The 27,642-nt window shown below is 41.6% G+C and overlaps 1 protein-coding gene across 2 annotated transcripts in view; it reads left to right on the top strand.

Moving 5' to 3' along the window:
• The window catches only part of Xpo4 (exportin 4), a 90,973-nt gene extending 67,983 nt beyond the window's left edge, over positions 1 to 22,990 (top strand). The window contains exons 15-24 of one of the 2 annotated variants that reach the window (XM_087585255.1): positions 3,733 to 3,892; positions 4,603 to 4,772; positions 6,854 to 7,028; positions 9,827 to 10,120; positions 10,815 to 10,995; positions 11,651 to 11,769; positions 12,968 to 13,098; positions 13,799 to 13,916; positions 14,859 to 14,951; positions 17,459 to 22,990. In XM_087585255.1, the coding sequence (XP_087441381.1) occupies positions 3,733 to 3,892; positions 4,603 to 4,772; positions 6,854 to 7,028; positions 9,827 to 10,120; positions 10,815 to 10,995; positions 11,651 to 11,769; positions 12,968 to 13,098; positions 13,799 to 13,916; positions 14,859 to 14,951; positions 17,459 to 17,656 (1,639 nt within the window). In that variant the 3' untranslated portion in view covers positions 17,657 to 22,990. The remainder of the gene's footprint in view (positions 1 to 3,732; positions 3,893 to 4,602; positions 4,773 to 6,853; positions 7,029 to 9,826; positions 10,121 to 10,814; positions 10,996 to 11,650; positions 11,770 to 12,967; positions 13,099 to 13,798; positions 13,917 to 14,858; positions 14,952 to 17,458) is intronic. The other variant, NM_001395629.1, reaches the window with a different exon arrangement.
• Positions 22,991 to 27,642: the final 4,652 nt, after the last annotated feature.

Genomic DNA, 27,642 nt, shown 5'->3' with positions numbered 1-27,642 from the left:
GGAGATGGAATTGTAGAAATAAGTAGGAAGAAAAGTTAACCTTCGGGTGTTGTTAGACGTCTTTGCACTGAGGAAGATTGTGGTGCTGCTGTACGTTCTGAACAGGGGAGTAAGTGACACATACAGAGCTTCCCTGATTCCCACTCTGATTGTCAGTGTAATGAGTGGGAAAACTGCCTTTGAGTCTAGTCATGGTTAGCACAGCGTTATTGGCAGTATCCAGACTAGGCTACAGCAGAAGGTGTGAGGCTAAGGCCTGACTCATCGTGCTGACTCTTGGTTTATTACAGTTAGCACGCAATGGAGTGCCAGACTGATTTGGGAAGCCAAGCACTGCTGGAATATAAAGTATTTGACAAAATAACGTGACTGGGGTATTGATCAAGAAATATTAACAACTAAAAAGTACTTGGCTCAGTTATTTCTTCAACTCAACCTTTGGATGGTATTTAAGGATGGGACACCTAGGACTGCTAGCAGAGTGTTTTAGGAGTCTTACTTAACCTGATCTACGGGCAGACTACTTGGCAGATGGCTACCTGAAAGATGAGAGGAAGGAAGGCATTGTGGGTTGGAGAGGCACTCTCATCATAGGAGAAGCGAGGTTAAAGCGGCAGGAGAGAGGTCTGTTGGGTTCACGAGCAGGATTTGCAGGAGGGAAGTGAGCTGTTCATAGAGTTTTGTGGAAGGTGGAGTTAACAGACAGGCCAAGTTGGGCCTTCAGTCTTAGGGAGAATTTGGAAATTGGCCCATGGGTTTGAGAGGCATTTCTGAGAGTTCTCCAGGTACTGCTGATTTCCTGGCATAGTATAGAGAAGGGATATAGATAAGGAAGGAAGGAAGGTTCCCAGGGACCAGCTTTTTTGGACTGGTACGTGTATGGTGCCCAAAGACTACCAGAGAGAAGGGCAGTCAGTACGAGACACCTGGTGTTGGTGGCAAGGTAGCCAACAATACAGTCCATTGCATCAAACAACACTGAAAGGGGCCCAGCTTGGCCAGATGAAATGACTTGCTCTTGAATTTTGTCATACAACTTAAGTAATTCAAATAACAGATGACCTTAGTGTTTGAAAAATAATTTCTGTTTTTTTAATGGGAACAAGTTTTTTGTTTTTTGGGTTTTTTTCTCTAGTACTTATATCTCTTGAGAAAGACATCAACTTTTGCTGCACTTTGGTTCATTCTGGCAATGAGTAGTATTCACAAGTTTATAAACCAAGTAGGAGATATAAAGCTGTTTCGTATTTCCCCAAAATGCACAAAATTGGGCTGACAATGTGACTTAGTGGTAGACCACTTTGCATAGCATGTATAAGCTTCTAGGTTAGAACCCTAATACTGGGATAAATTGGTTTGTAATTTAAATTTATATTACATTTTATTCTATAGCATGCTGTTAAATATAACAATAGTAAGTCAATGCAGAAGACCTTTAATTTCTAAAGTTTCATGATCATTGAAAATACGTGAAAAGTATAATATATATAGATGTTCGTATTATAGAAAATAGTGCCATTGATAAATAACGTTCTTTGGGGAGTAAAGTTCGTATAAAGGAAGTTTGTTTTAAATAAATGGTAGTAGTTGTCAACACCATAAATATTAAATTGCAGCGCTTACTTTTAAAAGTACCAATATAACCATTTTATTTCAAATTCTCTTAGGCTTGCTTGCTTGCTTTCTTTCATTCATTCATTCATTCATTCATTCATTCATTCATTTATTACATTCCAGATTTTATTCCCCGCCTGGTTCACCCTCCGACTGTTCCACATCCCATACCTCCTCCCCGTCCCTCCTGTCTCCACAAGGATGTCTCCACCCCACCACATCTCCTGGGGCCTCCAGTCCCTTGAGGGTTAGGTGCATCTTCTCTGACTGAACCCAGACCCAGCAGTCCTCTGCTGTATATGTGTTGGGGGCCTCATCTCAGCTGCTGTAGCTGCCTGGTTGGTGTTCCAGTGTCTGAGAGATCTCTGGAGTCCAGGTTAATTGAGACTGCTGGTTCTCTTAAAGGGTTGCCCTCCTCGGCTTTGTCCTGCTTTTCCCTGATTTAACCATAGGGGTCAGCAGCTTCTGTTCATTGGTTGGGTGCACATATCTGCATCTGACTCAGCTGCTTGTTGGGTCTTTCAGAGGGCAGTCATGATAGGTCCCTTTTGGTGAGCGCTCCATAGCCTCAGTAATAGAATAGTATCAGGCCTTGTGGCCTCCCCTTGAGCTGGATCCCACTTTGGGCCTGTCACTGAACTTTCTTTTCCTCAGGCTCTTCTCCATTTTCATCCCTGCAATTCTTTCAGACAGGAACAATTATGGGTCAGAGTTTTGACTGTGGGATAGCAACCCCATCTCTCACTTGATGCCCTGTCTTTCTATGGAGGTGGGTTCTCCACTGTAGGCCATTTCGTCTAAGGTTCCTCTCTTTGGAAAGTCCTCCCAACCTCCTACCTCCTGAGGTTTCCTGTTTCCATTCTTTCTGCTGGCCCTCAGGGCTTCGGTTCTTTTCCCCCACCCTATACCAGATTCACTCTTCCCTCCCAGGTTTCTCCCTCCCTCTCCCTCTGGTGGTTGCTTTTTTCTCTCTTCCAAGTGGGACTGAGGCATCCTCACTTGGGCCCTTCAGCTTGTTGACCTTTTTGAGTTCTGTGGTATTTAAAATAATTTAGTATTACAGGAAAATTTTATTACATCATCATTGATGAACGTGAGGTTATTGGGATTTCTGTTATTGTTCACATAAACTCTGAAATTTAGTAAGTTTGAGCGCTGGTTCATGCTGATCATGTAGATAGTGTGTGTGTGTGTGTCAGTGGGATACAAGGGCTATTAGACGGACACTTCTGATTTAAAGAAAATCCAGAGAAGAGTCTTCCATAAAGACTGGGAAATAGTAAGCAGACCAGTGGGGAAATAGGAAGTGAGCCCAGGGCAACCATGGAGGGAGCTCCTTCAAAGGGGCAGGGTGGTCAGCAGCATCAAGTAGTTCTTGACAGGTCAGGTCAATAAGAATGCACACATTCATCTAGTTTGATTACACAGGAATTTCAGCCTTCTTGAGGACAGCAAGGAATAAGCAGAAGCCAGACCATAGTGATTAGAGCCCTAGTCTGGGCACTGATATTCATTACCATCTATGCTTCCTGATTTTTTGGCTAAAGTTAAGTTAAAATTATATAATTTCTGGTATGTCCCTTTCCTATTCCCATTACATGGGAATCGGCCATATGTTGTTACCTACTTAGGTAGGTAATAATTCTAGGACGATTTTTATTTTAAGATGCTATTAAGAATCAAGATGATGAGATAATATGCAGGACCATGGGATTCAGAGACAAAGCTCAATACTTACAACATTCTAATAAGTCAGTTCTCAGATCTTAAAGTGTAACAGGACTCGTCTTTTGTGACACAAAAATATAAACTGTCTACTGGTGGAGTGATGAAAACTTTGGCTTATACTCTGAACATTTAATTTTATGTGTTTCCCCATTTTGAATTGGGAACTACGCTTTAGACAGTGATGGTGAGATTTGCATCTACAGTTCCAGCCTGAGCAGAGGGTGCTTCTCCCCTCCTTTGCCTTGACTCTGGAAGATCAGAAATGATGTGGGGACTTTATCTACAACCCTATTGAGGAAATGCTTGCACATAGCCTGGTATAAAGAAACAAAAAGGATTTTTTTATAGGTGAAAAAAATAGGGTTAGCAACTTCTGTTTTCTCCCCACAGGCTGTTGTCTGCTGTGCTAAGAGTCTCAGAAGTTGAATCTCGAGCAATAAGAGCAGATCTCACTCATCTACTAAGCCCTCAAATGGGCAAAGATATTGTTTGGTTTCTAAAACGCTGGGCCAAGACTTACCTCCTGGTAGATGAAAAACTGTATGATCAGGTGAGGACATAAAACCAGTAAGTCTTTTTGGGTTTATGATGATGGCAAGTTTAGAGGTAGGATGATTCTGTCTGTCTGTCTGGTGAAAACAAAGCTGTTAGCTGGGTTTGGTGACACAGCCTTTAGTCCTAGCACTCGGGAGACAGAGTTAAGTAGATCTTTGAGTTCCAGGGCAGCCATAGCTATACAGAGAAACTTTGTCTTAAAAGAAAAATAGAGAAAGAGGAGGAGGAGGAAGAGGAGGAAGAAGAAGAAGAAGAGGAGGAAGAGGTGGAGGGGGGAACTGATTAGAGAGAGACAACTCTGATATAACAAAATGAAAAGAATGTTCACAGAAGAAATATAAGGGACTTGAATGCTGTTGCTTTACTGTTTTAGAGTATGGCATTTGGTTCTATTGATTTCAGCCAGTATTAAGATACTTTACCATTACATTAGTATGGTTTTATGTTGTCTTTGAGATGTACATGGCTATTAATTTAAATATGTCACTTTTCAGTTTGTTAATTACTATGAGATTAAAACTGACAGAAAACATTAGTTGAAAAACATGGGTGAATTCTCTTTTTGATTCAGCAAAGAAAAATGATAAAACTAATGTGAAATGAGAACTTCAGGCTTCGATGTTAATTTCCTTGTTGATTTTCTGTGGATTATTTTTTTTTTAGCTGGTCTTTTTGACTTTAGAAATTCTCACCTTTTCTCTTAAGATAAGTTTGCCATTGAGCACAGCATTTGGAGCGGATACAGAGGGTTCCCAGTGGATTATCGGCTACCTCTTACAAAAGGTCATCAGCAATCTGTCAGTGTGGAGTAGTGAGCAGGACCTCGCGAATGATACTGTTCAGCTCCTTGTCACTTTGGTAGAAAGAAGGGAAAGGTAAGGAGTGGGGAGGAGCAGGGACTTCAGTTTTCTCTTTAGTGACTGGCAAATGGTTACAATATCTAAGCCCATTTAAAGCACTATTTTCAGAGCAGTAATTTAAAACCTCTTCCAGGGCTGTTAACAAACGCCTATGGCAGCTTGTTCTTTTTTTGATGGACAATTGCACTGGCTGTTGACATCAGAAAACCTGCTTTAAAAACACTCTCTGGAACTGGAAAGATGCCTCAAAGCTTACACACACTGGCTAAGATGGGTGGTAGTGTTGCATACTTTTAATCCCAGCATTCCAGAAGGCAGAGGCAGGCAGATTTCTATGAGTTCAAGGCCAGCCTGGTTGCAGTCTGAGTTCCAGGACATCCAAGACTACCCAGAGAAACCCTGTCTCAACAAACAAAACAACAAAAAGAACATTGGCTTCTTTTCTAGAGGACCCTGATTTGATCCCTAGCACATACCTTGTAGCTTACAACTGTATGGGACTCTGGTTCCAAAAGATCTGATGCCACCTTTGGGCATCTTTGGCCACCAGGCACACACTATACACAGACATGCATGCAGGCAAAACACACTCATACACATAAAATAATAATCTTTTAAAAACCCACTTTGATGTATGATATTCTCATTAGATATATTTCAGTGTACAGTCCATACACGCCTTCCTGCCCCCTCAACTCCCTCCCCTTCAGAGGCTGTACCCTTGGCAGTCCTGGAACTCACTCTATAGACCAATGTGGTTTCAACTCAGAGGTCTGCCTACCTCTGCCTCCCAAGTGCTGACATTAAAGGCATGTGCCACCATGCCTGGCTCAGTGATCTCCCATTTATTGGTGAGAACAACTAATGCTTAAACTGATGTTGCAAAGTAAAACTTTTACTGCTTTCTATAGTAAATTGTAGGTGTATTTTAATTTTTCTTATTGCGTAGGAATTTTATTGTTGTTAAAGATCTCACTGAGCATGAGATTCAGGGATATTCTAGCTCCTTGTTTGTCCCATGTTTTCCCTGGGGAATCTGATTCTGCTTATCTCAGATAGAGAGTTGAGCAGCAGACCAAGGGATGAGCCTAGTGTGCTGAAGCCGTGGGTTTGTTAGAGAGTGGTTAAGGAGTGACTCAGAGCACAGCTAACTGCATCACCAAAAGCAGTCCCTCTGCCGCAGTGAGTGGCTGCTCATAAATGTTTGTCACTGCAGCCACAGCACCAGTGAGTCCCCTTAGTCAGCAACTGATCACCAGTCAGAGAACCTGGGAGATGGGCTTCCTTGGTCTCAGAAGTTCCCTGATCCTCTCCTACCTACCTTCCACAGAGAAATGGCTATACAGACATTCTCATTTTACAGTCAGAAAATTGATGATGAAAAGGGATTAGGTTAAAAAAATGTTGTGTCCTTGAGCAATTACTGGGTTTAAATGAAAACCAGTGTAATTCAAGAGTCCATATTGTGCTACTGTTCTTTAGAATTTACATTCAGAGGGGGGCAGAAGGGGGAGCTCAGCAGTTAAGAGCTTCTGATCCTCTTCCAGAGGACCGATGTTTGTTTCCTAGAGTCTACACTGAGTGGCTCACAGCTCTCTGTAACTCGAGTTGAGAGGATCTGGAACTGTTTTCTGGCTGCTACAGACACCTATGCATATGTCATACACAGACTCACATATCTACACCCAGACAAATTTAAAAATTACATCCAGTCATACCCATATTCTGGGTACTGAGGAGGCTGAGGAAGGAAGATTGCAAGTGTGGTCAACCTGAGTAACAGCCAGGCCTTGCCTCGGCACATTTTAAAATTAGATGCCATGTACCCTCCACCCCTTTAATCATGTGAGTTGCCTGCATAAATTCACATGCACCGTGTGTCTACAAATGCCTGGAGTGAAAACTGATCCCCAGAAACTGGAGTTATATGTGGTTGTGAACTGCCATGTGGGTGCTAAGAACTGAGCCCAGGTCCTTGGTAGTAGTCACTTTTAACTATCAAGCCATCTCTCTGACCCTGTCCAGTTTTTATTTTCTTAGTAGATATATATGTTATGAACATAATATAACTTATGTTTTATTATTTCTACCTGAAGGGCAAACTTAGTAATTCAGTGTGAAAACTGGTGGAACCTAGCAAAGCAGTTTGCAAGCCGAAGCCCACCTCTTAATTACCTGTCCAGCCCAGTGCAGAGGACACTAATGAAGGCTCTGGTCTTGGGAGGTTTTGCACATATGGACACAGAAACCAAGCAGCAGTATTGGACTGAGGTAAAAGTCCCTTCTCTTTTAATTCTTCTTTCACCTTACAGATATTAGAAAAGAGTCTGGAGGCAGACACCTCAGTAATTTTCCTTTAGTTCTTCCTCCTCAACCATTGGAGCTTATTTGATAAATACTGTCTCAAAGCTTATCCTGCCCTATGTGTCTGACATATTAACTATTATTAATGGTTTGAATGCTTCAGGTACATTTTCTCAAGCCAGATGAGAGCATGAATTGGTGTGTTTTTAGCAGAATGTAAAAAGCATAGTGGGTGGCTCAGAGCTAGAGCACTTGCCTTAGCATGCCAAGGCCTCGGGTGAGTCAGCCTGACCCCCAAAGTGAAAGAAACTATGACATAAAGAACTACAAGGCATTCTCTGTCTTGAAAAGGAGATGAAAATCACAATGCATTCTGTTTCCTGGCCCTTCTCTTACATTGTGGCCTAAGCAATGGAGCCTCAGTGCCTTGCATCTAGGAGGCTGCCTGTGTCGAAAGAAGGCATTCACAGAGTTCCTTTTAAGGTCTACAAGAACAAGGGTCTGGCTTCTGGTAGTTAGTGACAACCTGTGGCACTTCTGTTGCTCACAGGTTCTCTGTGCACTCTGCAAGCACATTTCCTCCGTGTATAAGATGCTGTATTGGAGTAGAACACATTTCATTGTGACCGAATTCTAACTTACTTTATCTCAAACAACTCTGCTCAAATGAGGTCACTTTCTGGGCTTCTAATTTAACCATAGTGTGGCCACCTTCTATAATTATTTCTTAATCAAATATATATGTAGAGGTCTGGCCTCTGGTCCTTGTATCTAGAGTGTTCTTAATTACCTGTAAAGGTAAGGGCACAAGAGTAGGCAGTCATCTATGTTTTTATAGCTAAGCTGAAACAGGCTAACTTTTTATATCCCCTCTGTGGTGAAGGAGTGCAGAGAAATGATTTGGTGGCTAAGAACACAAACTACTCTTCTTGAGTACACAAGTTTATCTCCCAGAATCCACTTTGGGTGACTTTCAGCTCCCTGTAACTCCAGGTACAGGAGACCTGCCTGATACCTCTGGTTCTGTGAGCACCTGCATGTATGTGCACACACCTGCCATATACAAATATAGACACGTAGCCAGAGATTGACCATAGTCATCGTTGCAGCTAGATTGGCTGGCCCGCAAACCCCAGGGGTCATCTGTCTCTGTCTCCCAGCTCTGGGCTTATAGGCACTTGGGTTATTCATGAGTGCTGGGGTTTGAACTCAGGTCCTTACATGTTATGTAGTGACTTTGTTGGTTTTCTGTTCAGTTACTATGAAGACACACCATCATCAAGGCAACTTAAGAAATAAGGCATTAATTATGGGCTTGCTTATAGTTTCAGAGAATGACTGTAACCATCATAGTGGAGAATGTGGCACTAGAGCAATAGCTTACATGTTGAGACAATAACCATGAGGTAGAGAGAAGCTAAGTAGGAAAGACCACTCCAACAAGGCTATACCTTTTAATCCTTACCAAGTAGTGCCACCAACTAGGAACCAAATATTGAAATATGAGCTATGGGGTCCATTCTTACTCAAGCCACCACATGTAGCAAGTACTTTACCAACCAAAACATTTCTTCAGCCCTATAAATAATCTTAACACCCAGATCAGGACTGATTATCTGAAGTTGTATTCTATGCCAAGAATTGTGGAGAAGGAAGGGAACCAGACAAGGGCTTCATAATATGCCTGTATTACAATAGAAATTAGCTCATCGACCCAACATGGTTGCCGTCTGTAGATAAGCCCTAATTGAGTTCTCACTCTTGTGTTTATATGGCGCTGCTGAAGTGCACAGTGTACAGTACTCACTCTCTAGCCCTTAGTGGAGAAAACCTAGTTGATTCCCTATTGAGGAGTTCTGAGTTGTTTTTTTTTTTTTTAATCTTTATAATTCTTTGGCCAATCACCTGGAAAAAATGTGGAGAGAAATGGCAAAATTAAAAAAATGAATGGTGACCAGAGACCCTGTACTCAAAACAGTTATGTCTGTGTGTCTATGTGTATACACACATATTCACACACCCCTCTATAATCTTATCCTTTATGAAGCAGAGACAAGAGGATTCAAACACCAGGTTATAACTAGTCAGGGACGCACAGTGAGACTATTAAAAAACAGATAGGGGCCTGGGATGGAGAGATGGCTAAATGGGTAAAGCAGTTGTGCCAGGAGTGTGAGGACGAGGGCTCAGACATTCAGCGTTGCATAAAAGCTGGGTGTTTGTGAAGGTTCACTTAAAATCCCAGCACTGTACGACAGAGACAGAGTATCCTCGGGATAAACTGGTACCTAGATTGACCAAATTAGCAAGCTCTAGATTCAGCAAATACCTTACCTCAATAAGGTGGATACCTAATGCCAATACATGTGCAATAAAACAAAAGAATTGTGAGGAAATAATAACCGCCCTCCCCCCAAAAAAGAATTTACAAATAATAGGATCAAAAGAACCATATTCTGTGACTTGGGTGCCATTTCTTTGTATATAGCACAAGCTATGATGACCCTCAGTACGGACAACATACCTCAAACCTATAATTCCAGCATGTAGGAGTCAGAGATAGGCTTCCTGAGATTGAGACGAGCCTGTTCTACCTAGCAAGACCCTGTTTCAAAGACTTAAGGGGTAGGGAACTTGGTGGTTCAAATACTGCTTGTTTTGTGTGCATATTCTGCACCAATGAGAATATTTTAAGAAACATACTCATCTAAGTTGAGGAATTCACTCTACGTCTCAGGAAGTTTTGCTGTGATACTCATCCACAGGTTCTCCAGCCTCTCCAGCAGAGATTCCTGAGAGTGATAAACCAAGAGAACTTTCAGCAGATGTGTCAGCAGGAGGAAGTCAAGCAGGAGATCACTGCCACGCTGGAGGCCCTGTGTGGCATTGCTGAGGCCACCCAGATCGACAATGTAGCCATCCTTTTTAATTTTTTAATGGACTTCCTTAACAATTGCATTGGATTAATGGAAGTTTACAAAAATACTCCAGAAACTGTCAATCTCATTATAGAAGTTTTTGTTGAAGTTGCACATAAACAAATATGCTATCTTGGAGAGGTGAGTTTTATTCCTTCTGGATTACAAGTCTCCGAAGCAATGATGCTCCATTCTTTGCTTCACATTTAATGCATAGTTTGATTCTCCAAGATAGGGGCTCAAGCTGAGTGAATATAATTCTTACTCCAAAATGTCACTGTGGTATATTAACTATAGCTTTACTCTTACTATAAGTATACTTTTATTATTGATCTTTAATTGTTTTCTTATTGTTGGAGGGGTGTTTGTTTTGTCTTCTTTTTGTGATAGGATTTCCCTATGTAGACAAGGTTCTCTCAAATTCACAGAGCTCCATCTGCCTCTCCCTTCCAAGAGCTGAGATTAAAGGTGTACTCTACCTCATCCAGCTCCTTTTATTGATGCAGTGTGTGTGTGTGTGTGTGTGTGTGTGTGTGTGTGTGTGTGTGTGTATGTTAGAAGTCAAGGGTGGGTCTTGACCTCACTTTCCGAGACAAGCACTTACTAACTGACCCTCTGGCTTACCAAGCCAAGCAGGCCAGAAGGGCTGGCTCTCTTGTCTTCTGGATTGTAATCAGGCACCACCACTGGGGACCTGTGCTTGTTTGGCAAGTACTTCACTGACTCAACCCTCTGTTGTTGTTAGAGTAGAGCTACTATTGTAACTTAGAGTAGACTCACACGGACTCGTCTGCTGGGTCCTACCGAGCTATACCACTTCTCATGCTTCCTTCAGTCCAGAGCCATGCATCTATATGAAGCCTGCCTCACTCTGTTACAAGTGTACTCTAAGAATAACTTAGGGCGGCAAAGGATAGACGTTACGGCGGAAGAAGAGCAGTACCAGGACCTGCTTCTCATCATGGAGCTTCTCACCAACCTTCTCTCAAAGGAGTTCATAGATTTTAGTGACACAGGTAAAGTCTCTTTACATTTGTGGTTATTATTTTTGATAAAGCTACAGGTTACTTTCTCCCAGGAAAGTCCCATGAAGAAGCTCGTTTTTCAAAAAACAAAACAAAACAAAACAAAAAAAAAACAAAAAAAAAACCCAAATGGAAGTAGATTTCTTTGGTTGAAGTAAATCTCTTTGGTTGTTTTATAGAGAGAACCTCTTATCATGCATTCATGGTCGGAGATCCTTTTACTTCTGTCGAGGTTCTCTAAGCTGGACTGTAGCAACCCACATTAGTCACTCGTCCAGTGGTTGAATTGTTCTTGCTCTGTTGACTTTGTTGGCTCATTTCTCTTGTTCACTGTCTGCCTTGCTAGTTTCCTAGTTCAATGATAGGCTTGCCCAAACTAGCTGGAGGCGCTGCAGTTAACCTCGAGGGCGTTACTATTAACTTTGATTTCGAGAATGTCTTTTGCCCTTACTTATATGCTGTTACTGTTGGGGTGCTCAGATTCCCCAACAATAATGCAAAGGGTGGTGTGGGCTGGGCTTATCTGATTTCTGCTGCCACTAGTGGATTTCTTGGGTCTTTAAGCTTGACTGTTCATGTTTTCGGAAGGAATGTGAGCTTTGGATGTTGAAGTCACGACTGCACAAGTATGCTTTTGTTTTGATAGATGAAGTGTTTAGAGGGCATGAGCCAGGACAAGCAGCAGGCAGATCCGTCTCTGCAGCTGACGTCGTTTTATACGGAGTAAACCTAATTCTGCCCTTAATGTCACAAGATCTTTTGAAGGTAATTAAAATGATATGAACATAAGAATATATTATTAGCATATTAACATTTCTATTTCTATATTTCTACTACAGTTTACTATACTTACCTCTTAGTGCATGGGCCTTAGTCCTGTGTGTGCAGATAATTAGTGACTCATTTCATCAGGGACTACCACAGGAAAACAGTTCTGCTAGCAGTTCTAATTCTCTTAGAATTCGTCAGTTTGTAAACTTTATTCTTGGCTAAAGGAGCAGCAACAGTGGCTGTTTTCTAGGCACTTCATGTAGAAATGTGATAATAGAAACCAAGGTAAATTAAAAAAATTTTTTTATACGTTATGGCTGTATTGTGCCTTGGTTCTATCAGCTAGTATTAAGGGTAGGTGGCACTGAGGTTGCCTTTTATTCATTCCAGAAGCACGCTAGGAGAGACGAGGTTGTGTGTTATCACAGAAGGATAAGGAAGAGCAAGGCTGTACTAGAGGAGGAGAAGGGTGTGTGTCTATGAGTGTACCGCAGGAACACCTGCCCTGACTGTATCTGATATGGTGGGTGGGACAGGTACTGAGCAGGAGATGGAGACAAAAGACCTAGTTAGGGCTAACTATTAAGGTCTCCTGTGTCCTTTCCTCCCTGAGGAATGTCTTTGGGCAATGCCTGCCAATCCATCAACCAAGAGATTTTGTAACTACTCTTAGGATGGGAGAGTTTACTCAGCTTTGTACACTGGTTTGCTTTTACTGTTTTTCCATTCTACTAAGTCAGCCGTTGTAGTAAACATTCGGTGCACATTCTCTCTGGTTAGACTAGGTTGCCTGCTTTCCCTCAGTTCTTCAGGGTTGTCCAAGTAGAAAGATGGGAAAGGACTGACTACTCTACTCTATGCATAATGTGTATCAGCCTCACATGTTCTCTAACACATTTACATGGGGATTAACACATTTACTCGTTTGACTGCTTTGTTTATTTGTTCAGGGTCAACGTAGAACACCAGGACTGTTCTGTATCTCCCATTAGCCTCCAGGGAGAGAATTCTTTCCACTATGCATCATTCCAATAACAACTACTGAAAGATTCCCTTTACTATAATGCATTTTTACAGGTCATAATGCTTTCCATATTTTGTGTACATCTTGAAAATTGTTACACTGGTTATGAGCTTGTTTTTCGTTTTATTAAACAGTATTAAACAAAAATATTTAATATTTCTTTTTCAGTTTCCAACCCTTTGTAATCAATATTACAAATTGATCACATTTATTTGTGAGATTTTTCCTGAAAAAATACCCCAGCTTCCTGAGGATCTGTTTAAGAGTCTGATGTATTCCCTAGAACTAGGAATGACATCGTATCCTTTAAATGAACATTGTTACTAGGGGAGGGAAATTCTTATTTAAAGTTTTTAAAATGATTGTTTTTCTTTTGTAGCTCAATTTGTAACTGCTTTAATTCTTTTACTTTTTTTCCTTTTCTTTCTTTTTTTTTTGTTTCTGTTTTTGTTTTGAGTCAGGGTTTCTCTGTGTAACCTTGGTTGTCCAGGAATTCACTCTGTAGACCAGGCTGATTCTAAGCTCAGATATCCACCTGCTTCTGCTTACCCAGTACTATGATCAGAGGTTTGCACCACCATACCCAGCTCTAATTCTGTTTCTTTTGACAGTTTCTGTGATTTTTTTTTTTCTTTTCATACATCTAGCACCTAGCCCTCTGGTCATTCCTTCATATAGGTCATGTGATATATTGCAGTTGGTTCTGTAGTCTTAGTTTGCTGACATTATAATGTCATCATTTGTATAATCATCTGCAGAAACAAGCTAGACATCACTGGACCTGGGAAATTCTCAGAGACCATCTAGTGTGGGAGGCCATCTAATATGCAAATACTTCTTTTCTAACTCAGTTGAGACATTGTAATCTGGCCTACCCCCACCATCTGTATTCTTTCCTACAAAAAGTCCTGTGTAGAATGTAGCTGTCATTTTTTTTCTTTGATCTTTCATAAAGTCAGGTATATCTGATATAATTTGCTCTTTGACCATTGTGTTCAGAATGAGTTCAGAAGTATGTCAGCTCTGTCTCGAGGCCTTGACACCATTAGCTGAACAATGTGCTAAAGCACAAGAAACGGAGTCACCACTTTTTCTAGCAACACGACACTTCCTTAAGGTAAGATGTTTGATGGGTAAATTGGAGAATCATCTGTTTAACCAAGCTGAGTGGCATTGCCTGCCATGGCACCTAACCAGGAAGCTGAGACTCAGTTCCAGATAGATCAAGACCATCCTCAAACTAGAAAGAGAGAACTTTTTTATTTGTAGGTATATGGGTGTTTTGTCTGGTGCCTGTGGAAACCAGAAAAAGACATCAGATCCCCTGGAACTGGATTTACAGGCATTTGTGAACTACTGTGTGGATGCTGGGGATAGAATCAGGGTCCTTTGGAAGGGCAGCCAGTGCTCTCAACCCCTGAGCTATCTTACCAGACCCATAGAACTCCTGATTCAAATGAATCTGGGAAGAGGAAATATTTTATCCACTGTTTTTTGTTGTTGTGTGTTGGTTTGATTTGATTTTGGCTTTTTGAGACAGGGTTTCTCTGTGGATCTTTGGCTGTTATGGAACTTGCTATGTAGTCTATGCTGGTCTCTAACTCAGATTTGCTTCCCTCCGTACCCTAAGTGCTGGGATTGAAGGTGTGTAGAGACCAGTACCTCAGGAACATGTTCTCTTGTTTGTTTTGTTTTGTTTTTTAAGACAGGGTTTCTCTGTGGCCCTGACTGTCCACTAACTCACTCTCTAGACCAGGCTGGCCTTGAACTCATAGACATCTGCCTGCCTCTGCCTCCTGAGTGCTGGGATTAAAGCCGTGCCCCACTGCTGCCTAGCCCACTTTGGATCCTTGAATGATGCTGTAAATATTATGAGGAATTTGATACTTTTAATTTAGATTCCACAGAAAATAACATCTGTGTGTTTTCCGAGGGTTAAAAAAAGATTTGGCGAATAAATTTGGTTAATGTAAGAAGTAGACTATAACCTCGACCCCTTTCAGACCAGAAAGGGCTAGAGATGTAAGTAATTCTTGTATGTTTCATTATGTGCTTGCAGCTGGTTTTTGATATGCTGGTCTTACAAAAGCACAACACAGAGATGACGACTGCGGCAGGAGAAGCGTTCTACACGTTGGTGTGTTTGCACCAGGTACTCGCCCCCTTGGCCCTCCAGCTCTGACACATGAGCCACGACCCCAGGGAGGCTTCTCCACTTCCTCATGGGCTCTAGGATTATGTTTCATATTCATAGGCAATCTGTTTGTCAGATCAAAAGATCCCGTCTCTAATGCAGTCTCACCCAAAAACTCGGCTTTAATTGCTTGTGCTAGGAGCCCGGTACATGTACACAAGAGAGTGACTGATGTCTTTGAGGAATTCAGATTTCATAAAGTGGCAAGGTGAATGAGATTGGGAGTATAGAGAGCAGAGTATTGTTTTGTTTAGTGATTGGAAACAATGGGGGGTTTGTGTGTGTGTGTTTGTGTTTTTGTTCCTGTTGTTATGTTGAACCTTAAAGATCCTAAAACATCATTGCTATGGGATTAATGTAACAGAAGCCCACCAGCCTCCTAATTGTGAAAAATGCCTGTCAAGTATATAAAAGAACAAGCTGGGGAAGTGTGTGGCTTAATTTCCCATTCCCCTCATACCTTAGTATGCCCAAGTGATTGGTTGGAGAAGCTTTGCTGTCCTAAAAGTAGAGTTTTCAGATCCTAACTTGTAAAGTCCCCCCTTCTTCTAGACAATGTGTTATTTTCTTGTTGACCCTTAAAGTTGTAAAACATCATTGCTGTGGGATTAATGTGACAGTGTGTACCAGAGGCTAAAAGGCCTTCCTTTCTTGTGCTGTGCTCTTGTGGCAACTACTTACAAGTATTTCCTTTCAGGTGTGCACTCCTTCTCTGTCACACTGGTTACTGAGGCACCATTGGCTTCTTTCCCCATGGGTATAAGCCAGTCGTACATTCTAATTTCCTTGTCCAGAGTCTTTAGACTTTCCATTTTAGAGAAGCTCAAATGGGCCTGGGAGGGTGGCTCAGAGGGTGCTTTAGGTACTTTTCAACCAAGCCTGATGACTTGAGTTCAGTCCCTTAGTCCTATGTACATGGAAGGAGAGTACCAACTATGCAAGTGTTTTTACACACACACACACACACACACACACACACACTAAAAAAAATCTAAAATGCTTATTAGAAATAAGACAAGCAGGGTTGGGGATTTAGCTTAGTGGTTGGGGATTTAGCTCAGTGGTAGAGCTCAGTGGAAGGCCCTGGGTTCGGTCCCCAGCTCCGAAAAAAAGAAAAGAAAAGAAAAAAAAAGAAATAAGACAAGCATAGTGCACATGGAGGAACCAACCCATGGCTCCAGCTGCATACATAGCAGGAGGATGGCCTTGTTGGACATCTATGGGAGGAGAGGCCCTCGGTCCTGGGAACGCTTGATGCCCCAGTGTAGGGAATTGCCAGGGAGGGAAGTGGGAGTGGGTGGGTGGATGGGGAGCAACCTCATAGAAGCAGGGGGAGGGGATTTGAAACGTAAATAAATAAAATATCCAATTTAAAAAACAAGACAAGGGGTGGGGATTTAGCTCAGTGGTAGAGCGCTTGCCTAGCAAACGCAAGGCCCTGGGTTCGGTCCCCAGCTCTGGAAAAAAAAGAAAAGAAAAAAAGACAAAACATGGTGAAAAGAGAGGACCAACACATATAGCACATACCCATAAATAAGCATCAAAAGTGGTTTGAGGGTTTTGTTTGTTTTCTTGAAAGACAGAAAAAAAGAGAGTGGACACTTTGGAACAGTGGTATGATTCCTGCTGCCTGGCCCAGAACCAGGACTGTTTCTTATGTAAGATTATCCTGGCCTCCTGAGTAGTCCTATCCTTTTCAGAGGGCAGTTCAGGCAGCCACCCTGGTTCTGTTGTAGCTAGTGGGGTGGGGGGTTGGGAAGCTGTACCCTACTTCTCTTTGTCTATATAATATCTGATTTCCTGGTTTGGATGCTGTGCTATTCCGAGAAGCTCATGAACATTAATAGCAGACCAGCTTTCTCCATAGTGCTTCTCTGTCCTAGGTCACTTTCCCTGAAGTCCCTGTACACTCACCTGTATACTAACGCTATGAGAGTGGATAATAGAAATAGAAGATGCCGCCACTGCATTATCCCAAGCCGCTGCTACAGTGCTGGCGTGACTTTCAGAGTGTTCTCTCTACTTTGAGAGAGCTCTCCACCCTCCTCCATGCTCCTGCCACCCTCAGAACTGGGAAGACAAGGTTTTAGCCTGAGCCACTGGAGAACTGTTCACCTTAACATTTCAGGCACAAAATGCAGATGAACCAGAAGAGGCAATACTGCAAAGCTGGGACCATGGGGGTTTGGAGCCAGAATGTTTGTACTCGTGCTTTACAGCAGTGTGATTTTCAGTCTATTACTTAATCTGGCAGAACCTTAATCTGTAAAATGGGAATATTAATAGTGTCAATTCCAAAGTAGCATACATATTAAAATAATTAGTGCATAGATAGGGCAAGAACAGGACCTGAACACTGAACTGTCGGAAAGAGGTTTTGTCTGCCCTGCCTCAGAACTAACCCCACATTCCCTGCTAGGATCCCCAGTGAAAACATTCTTATGGCTGCCTTATTTCTTCTGCAGGCTGAGTATTCTGAACTGGTTGAGACATTACTATCAAGTCAACAAGACCCAATCATTTACCAGAGATTAGCAGATGCCTTCAACAAGCTCACAGCGAGCAGCACTCCTCCTACCCTGGACCGGAAGCAGAAGATGGCCTTCCTAAAGAGTTTAGAAGAATTTATGGCAAATGTTGGTGGTCTCCTTTGTGTAAAATAAACAACAGAGCTATATGCTTAACTTAGATCCTTTCTGCAAAGTGCACTGAATTGCTGAAAGTTGACTCGAGTCTTGTCCTGTTCCTCAGTTCGTTTGACCATTTTGGATTTTGGCAAGCCTGAGACTTTGTGGAGTTCGGTGAAACAGGAGAGGTCAACTTGAAATCAGCTTCGTCATTAGGTGTTAGCCATGATCTGCCATATATCTGTCTTCTAGATTCTGAATGGTGATTTACATTTTTCAAAATGCAATTCCATATATGTGCAAACAGATATGGGCACCATGAAATTCATATTCAGTGCCTTTTCCCCTTTATCAAAGCATAGGTGGCTAGCCAAAGGTGATATGTTCTCGGCATTAGTTTTCAGAATGCCCATAGATTCCTCATCATTTGAGGAGCTGGCTGTAGGAGGGGATTCTTGGGTCCTACTGTGCATCATTAGAAGATTTGATCGTTGGACTCTAGAGTATCCATTTTACTAAGCTCCTCCCCTCCATTACCCTAAAGTTTGGAATCGATGCGAGAGATGCTGAAAGCATGTAACAGACTTTGTGCTTTCCAATGCTTCCTACCCTCGGTGACTCTAATTACGCAGGACGTCCGTCTTCCCACCTCCTCCCTTTCCTTTGCTTTCGTCTCACTGTTGCAGGTTTTGTGTAATTATTTCAGGTTTCTAATCAGACTGTGATGCCTGAACTTGAGGAAAGTACGTGTATATTTCTGTTCCGTAAAGATGACTTTAGGAACTGTAGCCATTTCATTGCCTTAATTTTAAGAGGAAAAGACAAACCAGATTTGTTTTAGATAGAAATTTAGTCTTGACACTTAAGAGTTGGCTTTGGGTATTAGCTGCTATGAACCTCTTGCCCCTTTGATTATGTATTTATGTGAGTTTATCAGTGATGTGGAAGAGCATCCTGGCGTGGTTGCCTTTCTCAGTGTGTTTCTGTCCAGCCACACAGCCCATATCTACTCTGAATGGCTTGCTTAAGCAATAACTTTTTAATGGGTGTGAATTACTAATTCGCACAGACTATTGCACATTGGGGCACTAGGGGCAATAATTATGCGAAAGTGGGTGTTATCCTCATGGCACGGGAGCTGCACTAATTCATTTTCAAAGACTTAAAAATATAATGTTAGCCACCCGTTAGCCAGGCATGGTGGTGCATGCCTGTATTCCTGGCATTTAGGAAACTGAGTGTGAAGGCCAGGCTAGTCTGGGCTACAATGTATGATCCATCTTTAAAAAAGAAAAAGAAAAATTCTCTTTAGATCCTCTGGCTTTTCTAATCAGGATTTTTATACTGCTCCCATGCTCCTCTTAATTTTTGTGTCAGCTTTAATTATGAAAATGAAAACTCATTTATAAACAGCAGGCCTCTGACACTGCCCACTGCAGGACCAGTCACAACGTGCAGTGGCAACTAGAGGCCTCTGACCTAGGTGCATCTGAGACTGCCATGGAAGGGCAGGCTCCTCTGCTGTTCTTGACGCCTCTCTGCTGAACCATCCAGCAGGTACTGTCCTCTACCTGAACTGCACAGTGCGTGCATCTTAATAGCTGATGCTCTGGAAATTTTGTGTAACTCTGTATACGCAGAGCATCTGAATTACACCCATCCTGTACCTGTGATGGTAGGTGTACGAGGATGCAGAGTTTAGGGCCATAACTCTGAGAGTCCTTTCTCCTAAATTGATCACCATTTAGTAACTGTAAGTATGGAAAAAAAGATCTCTACTGCAAAGAAGAAATATAATTCTACATGCTTTGTATTTTAAATACTTGGAAAGGTTGTTTTTAGATTTTTTTTCTCTCTAACTGATCTGCAGCAGCAATCACTCTATTTTGTATTGTTCTTGATGTCTGTGTTTCCTCAGCAGGTGTGTTTTCTGTGTATCTGTGTGTGTGGAGGGTTATGGGCCTTTTGACAGAAGGCCTTGAGATACAACTGAATAGATAGGTCACTGGCTAGGACAAAGCAGTTATCAAGTTCCAGCAGAGATGTGTAAGAAAGGATGCTTTGGTAAGTAACAAGGCATCTATCTGTGTATAATAACTTGTATTCAGACAGAACTATATTTATTAAATTTGATGAGATCCTAGGATGATATACTCCAATTCTGTTACACCCCTTTTAATTGAAGGAAGGTTTTTTGTTTTTTGGTTTTTTTTTTTAGATTGGACCAAATAATGCTTAAATGATCACCAGAATGTTGATTAGAAGGGAAAAAGACCCCACCGGATTTTAAATAATGGGAACACCACTTAATTGTCCCACTTCGACCTTTCAGGGCATTTGTGTGTCTGTTCGCTTTACTGAGTATTTGTTTAGTTTGGTCTTTTTGCCCACTTTTGTTTTTAGCTTTGTTTCCTACTGCTTCGTGGACTTCTGAACTGTATTACTGTCCCACTTTTTTTTTTTTTTTTTTTTGATGTTCTTGCCCCAGTGGGTATTGAGGCCACTGACTTCATGAACTGGTTTTTCCAATTCAAACTGTCTGTTAAGTTGTTGGAAAATGTTTTTAAAACAAAATATTATATGTGCTCTTTCTAAAATACATGTTAAAGGGACACTGCTGAGTAACTGATTTTTCAGTTTTTTGTTCATACAGTACCTTTTAGCCTTAATTTCCCCACACTTTTGCTGTTCAGTTTGTCTCATTTTATGATTCTTGGCCATTTGCTTCCCGGGGCACAATCACTAAGTAATCTTCTACACAGTCACATGGAGATTGTCTGCTAACACTGGTGCTAATGTAACAGCTCCTGCAGTGGCTCCTTTAGGTTTCTGGAAAGGGTAATTTGATGTCCTTGTGTTGGTTGGTGACTCTTTGGATAGCTCAGCTACCTGGCAGTACCTGACAGTACCCTTTCCAACACAGTAGTTGACTGGCAGTACCTGACAGTACCCTTTCCAACACAGTAGTTGACTGGCAGTACCTGGCAGTACCCTTTTTCAACACAGCAGTTGACTCTTTCTTACTCTGGTGGAAGACTGTATTATATCAACATGACCGTACTGCTTTTGTTAGATAGAAATGACATTTTGTAATTCTCACCCTAAATTTAACTTAAAACTTCAAACTTATTATATGGAAAAATATCTAATGATAATCATTTTAATCTGTTCAGATGAGATGGCTGCTACTTTGTCACAATTTCACTCAAAACCAGATCTATAATTTTCTCCACTCAACACTCTTTGAGGTCAAGTCTGCACACTCACTCACCTGTCTCTTCGTTCTGTTAGTGCTTACGTGAATCCCTCAAACACTGAAGGGAAGCTGGCTGTTCGTTTTGATAATTTCAGGTTGGAGCTTCCTAGGGGATAGATAGTGTTGCTTAAACCCTGAAGATATTTTTGTTACATTTTGTTTGCCATCTCTGTTGTTAGAGGTGATTGTCATTGGCCCTTCCTAAGTTAGCTGTGTTTTGCAAGTATTATCAATATTGTTTTCTAAGTAAAACAGCATTTCAAGTCTGAAGGAACTGCAGTGTTGTGCAGAGGGACTCTTTCTATAGAGTAAGGAACTCATTCAAATATGAGGGAGGTTTGGTTTGGTTGGTTTTCGAGACAGAGTTTCTCTGTGTAGCTCTTCTGTCCTAGAAGTCACTCTATTGATCAGACTGGCCTTGAACTCAGAGATCCACCTGCCTCTGCCTACTGAGTGCTGGGATTAAAGGCATGTGCCGCCATACTTGGCTAGATATGTTTTTAATATTATAATTTTCTAAAAAAAAAAACACAGAACGACATAGATGACTTGGGTATGTAATAATATTTTAAATTATTTGAAAATGTAAGTGAATGTTCTCTAACTTTTGCTAAAAACACTGCATTTCTTTAAAACTTGGCCTCCTAGAATTAGAAAGAAAAATGTCCAATTTTGTCATCTTGTTGAATTCAAGTTAATTTAAAGGGCCATGGCTCAAGTTGAACTTCATTTTACCTGAGATATAAAAATTGTGAAGTGTTCTTGGTTGATTATAATGGGAAACCATGACCTATGTAGCCAAAGACTATATTTGGTTCAGGTAAAACTGGAGAATTAATGGTGGCTATTCATTTGCTAGTTTTGCAGACGGATGAAGCAATGTCTCTGTCCTGTAGATGTGTATGTGGAAGTCTGTCTGTGTCCTGTAGACGTGTATGTGGAAGTCTGTCTGTGTCCTGTAGATGTGTATGTGGAAGTCTGTCTGTGTCCTGTAGACGTGTATGTGGAAGTCTGTCTGTGTTCTGTAGATGTGTATGTGGAAGTCTGTCTGTGTCCTGTAGACGTGTATGTGGAAGTCTGTCTGTGTCCTGTAGACGTGTATGTGGAAGTCTGTCTGTGTCCTGTAGACGTGTATGTGGAAGTCTGTCTGTGTTCTGTAGATGTGTATGTGGAAGTCTGTCTGTGTCCTGTAGACGTGTATGTGGAAGTCTGTCTGTGTCCTGTAGACGTGTATGTGGAAGTCTGTCTGTCTGTGTCCTGTAGACGTGTATGTGGAAGTCTGTCTGTGTTCTGTAGATGTGTATGTGGAAGTCTGTCTGTGTCCTGTAGACGTGTATGTGGAAGTCTGTCTGTGTCCTGTAGACGTGTATGTGGAAGTCTGTCTGTCTGTGTCCTGTAGATGTGTATGTGGAAGTCTGTCTGTGTCCTGTAGACGTGTATGTGGAAGTCTGTCTGTGTCCTGTAGACGTGTATGTGGAAGTCTGTCTGTGTCCTGTAGACGTGTATGTGGAAGTCTGTCTGTGTCCTGTAGATGTGTATGTGGAAGTCTGTCTGTGTCCTGTAGACGTGTATGTGGAAGTCTGTCTGTGTCCTGTAGACGTGTATGTGGAAGTCTGTCTGTAAAGACTGAGAGTTGACTGTGGCGATGACCCCCTCCTGTCGAGTGGGAGTTGTGTGACTGGCACTAGTCAGCTCCCTGTACGCACTGTGGCCTGCTCTCCCCTGTTCCCAGAACTTCCCAGTTGTGGAAGGTTTGGATTTCTTGTCCTGTTGGCATTTTTAGGCCTCTTACCCTTTAGGAGCTGTCAGGTGTGTTCTCGCAGCTAAGTCCCCGAGCCTGAAATAATTTACCATATCTGCACTATGTACCTACTGGGGGTGGGGGTGGGGGATCTGACCTCAAGTGTGCTCTGAGCCCAGGTTTCCTCATGTGGTGTCTTTTACCACAAAATTATGACAAATTGCAAATCCTGGTATTGTGATCTTATTCTCTGTACAAAGAAAGAAGCTCTATGCGGTGAGCTGTGGTTTAATGGTCACAGAATGTCAGCACTGCTGTCATTCAGCACGTGTAACGTTTTTAAATTTATAAATATTAAAATTTTAAACTTACAGTAAGACTTTTTAGTTTTTTTTTTTTAAGAGACCCAGGGAGTGTATACTATTTTAAATATTTACCTCTATTAATATAACTAATGAAGGCATTTAATTTTTCAAAAGATAACTGCAGTATGATTTTAGGAAATAAACCAAGGCTATGTGTAGAACCAGTTATAACCTGAATATCAAATTGATAAAACTTTATTTGTATTTTTTAATCCATCAATGGGCATAAAAATATGTGTTTTCACTAAATATTTTTATTACATTTTTGGTTTGATCATGTGTGATTTGTTCATGGGTGCTGTCTTAGTATTCTATTGCTGTGAAGAGACACTGTGACCACAGCAACGCTTGTAAGAGAAAGCATTTAACTGGAGCTGGCTTATAGTTTCAGAGGGTTAGTCCACTATCATCATGTGGGAAGCATGGCATAGGTACTGAAGGAGCTGAGAGCTCTACATCCAGATCTGTCGGCAGCAGGAAGAGAACTACTAGGCCTGGCTTGGATTTTTGAAACTTCAAACCCAACCCCAAATAGTACACTTCCTCTAACAAAGCTACACCCCCTGATCCTTTCAAATAGTGCTGCTCCCCGGTTTACAAGCATTCAAATCTATGAACCTATGGGAGAGAGGTACTCTTATTCAAACCACCATATCCCACTTCCTGGCCCCTACAGGCTTGTAGCAATATCATAAAGCAAAAATGTGTCTGGTCCAACTCCAAAATTCTCCATCTTCAACATTGTTTAAAAGTCCCAAGTCTCTTTTGAGATTCATAGAACTCTTACATGTAATCCCCTGTAAAATCGAAAGGCAGACCATATACTTCCAACATACAATAGCACAGGATGTATGTTATCATTCCAAAAGGGAGGGAATACTGGGCTAAAACAAGAACAGAAACAAGTTGGGCAAACTCCAAATTCTACATCTCATTGTCTGATGTCAAAGCATTCTTCCGATCTCCAACTCCTTTTAGTTTTGTTGGTTGTATCACCTCTCTCTCATCACCACCCCCCCACACACACTTCCCTCCCTCCCTCCCTCCCTCCCTCCCTCCCTCCCTCCCTCCCTCCCTCCCTCCCTCCTCCCCTCCCTCCCTCCTCTCTCTGGCTAGACTGCATCTGGTCTGCAGCTTTCCTTGGATGGTATCCCACAGCTCTAACACCTTAGGGTCTCCAATTAAATCCTTGCTTCATCTTCACAGCTTCACACAGTGGCCTCCCTGGTTGCTTTTCAGAAGTTGGGAACTTAGCTGGGTAGGGTCTTGCTCTTAGGTTACCACTTCCTTTATTCCATCCAGCATTAGGCTTTTCTTTAATCTTTTTATGTCATTGAACAATGAACTCAGCTCCATTACACTTCCTGATGATCCTTTTTTCCTCAAACTGTACATTTTGTATTTTTCTTGATCACCTTGTGCCTTTTTATTGTAGATCTGCATAAAAATGACCACTAATGCCACATGACAGTCACTACTAGGCTCTCTTGAAATCTCTTTTACCAGTAATCCAGACCTTCAATTTAGCTTCTGGTAGGTTTTCAGATATGAGCAGAAAAGCAGTCATGCTCTCCAAAATATCACAAGAACAGTCTCTAGGGCCCTTACTAATTTTCTCTGAAAGCTTGAGCCCAGGACACCATAAACTACATTACTGTCAGCATCAGTCTTCCCTGCCCAGGTATGGCTCCTTAAGCCCACTTTGAACCACGTTCATAACCCAAAGTCCACCAGTAAGCAGCATAGTCAGGCCTTTCTTAGCAATACCTCACTAATGGTACCAACTTATGTCTCAGTGTTCTATTGCTGTGAAGAGACACCATGACCACAGCAACTCTTATAAAGGAAAGCATTTAATTAGCCCTGGCTTACAGTTTCAGAGGTTTTAGTCCATTATCATCATCATCAGAAGCATGGTGCTGGAGAAAGTTCAAGCCTGGATCAACAGGCAGCAGGATGAGGACCACTGCAGCTGGCTTGGACTTTTGAAACCTCAAAGTTCCTCCAGCAAAGCCACACCTTACCATCTCAAAGAGTGCCACTCCCTGATTTCCTGTCATTCAGATCTATGGACCAATGGGGGCTCATTCTCATTCAAACCATCACAGGTACTTAGGAAGACAATTACTGAAATGTGGTTGTTGGTGGAATGGGTCTCTGTGTGGAGTACTAAAAGTTGAAACTTAGAGCTCAGGATGCAAGCATTTGTAAGCTGATGTGGAAGCAATGTATGTTTTTACATCTGAGAGGCAAAAGGAGGATATTAGGGGGCCTGCTTTATTACTCCCTTAATCCCTTGGGGCAGGGTCTCTTACTGAACTTGGATCGGGGCTGGCAGTCAGCAATGCCTAGATTTTTAAGGATTTATTTATTTATTTATTGTGTATACAGTGTTCTGCCTGAATATATGCCCTTGCACTAGAAGAGGGCATCAGATCCCATTACAGATGGTTGTGAGTCTCCATGTGGCTGCTGGGATTTGAACTCTGGACCTCTGGAAGAGCAGTCAGTGCTTTTGACCAGTGAGCCGTCTCTCCAGCCCTAGATGATCCTTTTATCTTCCCTCCTCTAAGTGGTGCCAGGGTTACAGATGTGCACAGTCACACTGGGCTGTGTATGTGGGTGCTAGGAACTCAGGTCCTCCTGTCGTATGCTGAACCATCTCTCCAGCCCCAGAAGCTAATTTTTTAAGGAAGAAAATGTATCTTGAAAACATTTTAACCTGATTTTGCTTAGAATAATCATAATCATAATCATAATGTTTCTTGTGTTTAGAGTTTGTTTCCTCTCTGTGTATTAAAGGTAGAACCATATATAGGCAGGAACTGAGGGTCAGATAGTTGGAAAGGTCCAAAATGTAAGATTTATGCTAAAATTTTATTCTGGATGGGATCTTGTGCCTTCTGTATTATCCAAAATAACATTTCCATTAAACAACTTTAGAACTAAGTGAAGACAAAGGGCATGGTGACATCCAAGAGGGAAGTTTGTGGGTGAAATTCTACCCAGTGCAGTTGGCATAAATCTGAGCATAGACATCAGCAACCTGAGTTCCTCCATGTGGAGTGGATTTTAACAGAGCATGAGACCCAACAGGGTAGAGTCTGATGTTTCTAGAAGCGATGAAGAAGAAACACTGCTGTCAGGGCTGGAAAGATAGAGAGAGAGCCCTTGTTCTTGTAGAAGACCCAGGTTCAATTCCCAGCACCCATTTGATAGCTCATAATCATCCATATTTCCAGTTCTCGAGGATTCAACATCTTCTGACCTCTGAGTGCATATGGTATATAGCACACATGCATACAAAGCACACCACAAACAAATAAAATACTAAAAAGAAAAACTGACATCCATGGAACTTAGTAAGGGTGGGGTATCTTATTCTCATAACAGTGGTAGTGCTCTTAAAGGGTGCTTTCCCCTTAACGTGTATGTAAGTGGTGATATGAATATACGTGCACCATGTGCATGCTTGGTGTCTGGGAGACAGAAAAGGACATGAGATCCCATGGAGCCAGAGTTTCAGGAATTGAGTTACCCAGAGGGAACTGAATTTATCCTCTAGAAGAACAATTCCCACTAAGGCATTTCTCCAGCCTTCTAAAATGAGATTTTTAAACAGTGATAAATAGTATTGGATGCTCACTAAGTTCCGTGTTACTTCTTATAAGGCTTCATTTACTTGACAGCAGTATTTCCCATGGTTCTGGAGGTCCGAAAGTCCAAGATGAAGGCATTAATGTCTAGTGAAGGCCTTTTTGATTTTTCACCTGAACTGAGGGAGGGAGGGAGGGAAAGACTTCGAACAACACCTTCTGTCCAGTCCCTTTAGAAGGGGCCTAATGTCATCAGTGAAGGATGAGCCTTTAGGCTTCATCACCTTAAATGCCTCACCTCAGAATGCTGTCACACTGGCTACATTGGATGTCGAAGGGTCTCATTGAAAACAAGGCCTTTCTATGGACCTGATGCTGTTGTTTCTGAGAGAAAAAAATCTGATTCCCAAACTTGACTTTCCTGCCAACAACTTAGTTCATTATCAAATCTTATTTTGATTTGATTAATCATTTCAATTATTTTTAACTTGTGTGATCAATACAGTCTAGTATCTTGTGGGACTGGGATTCTGGAGAGCTCCCTTTGCTTTGTACTTAGGGTGATTTGAATAATTTTGTGGTAAAGCTTTCAAATGGTGGAGTCTGGGTTTATGTTTCAGTAATATGTGTCATATTATTTTTAAAAATGTATTTTTTTAAAAGGACCAAGAATTGCGGGATTGCCTTTCTGCTTCAAAGGTTAAAGCTGGAGACTCAGCTTGGTCCCAAGGCAAAAAATAAATAAGAAAAAGAAAGACTGTTTGTTTGTTTATTGTTTTTATGAGACAGGGTCTTAATATGTAGCCCTGTTCTCCGTGAACTTGTTGTGCAGTCCAAACCTTAAACTTAACAGAGAATTACCTGCCTCCTCTGACCACTGGGGCCTCAAGACCACATATTTCTTATCTTAACAGATCTTTCATGATAGGCTCTCTGCACCATTACTAAATATAAAAGGAATGATTTCCTTAATTAAAATTGACTTGAACGCATCTTTTATATCCAGTTTGACTGAAAATTTGTTTTTTGCTTCCATAAGGACTAGTTTGTCTTTGATACTAGTT

Source organism: Rattus norvegicus, chromosome 15 (assembly GCF_021556685.1).
Source record: "Rattus norvegicus strain SHRSP/BbbUtx chromosome 15, alternate assembly SHRSP_T2T, whole genome shotgun sequence".
In the NCBI taxonomy this organism is placed as follows: domain Eukaryota; kingdom Metazoa; phylum Chordata; class Mammalia; order Rodentia; family Muridae; genus Rattus; species Rattus norvegicus.
Note: the sequence above shows the minus strand (reverse complement) of the source record. Positions and strands in the feature narration are given on the sequence as shown.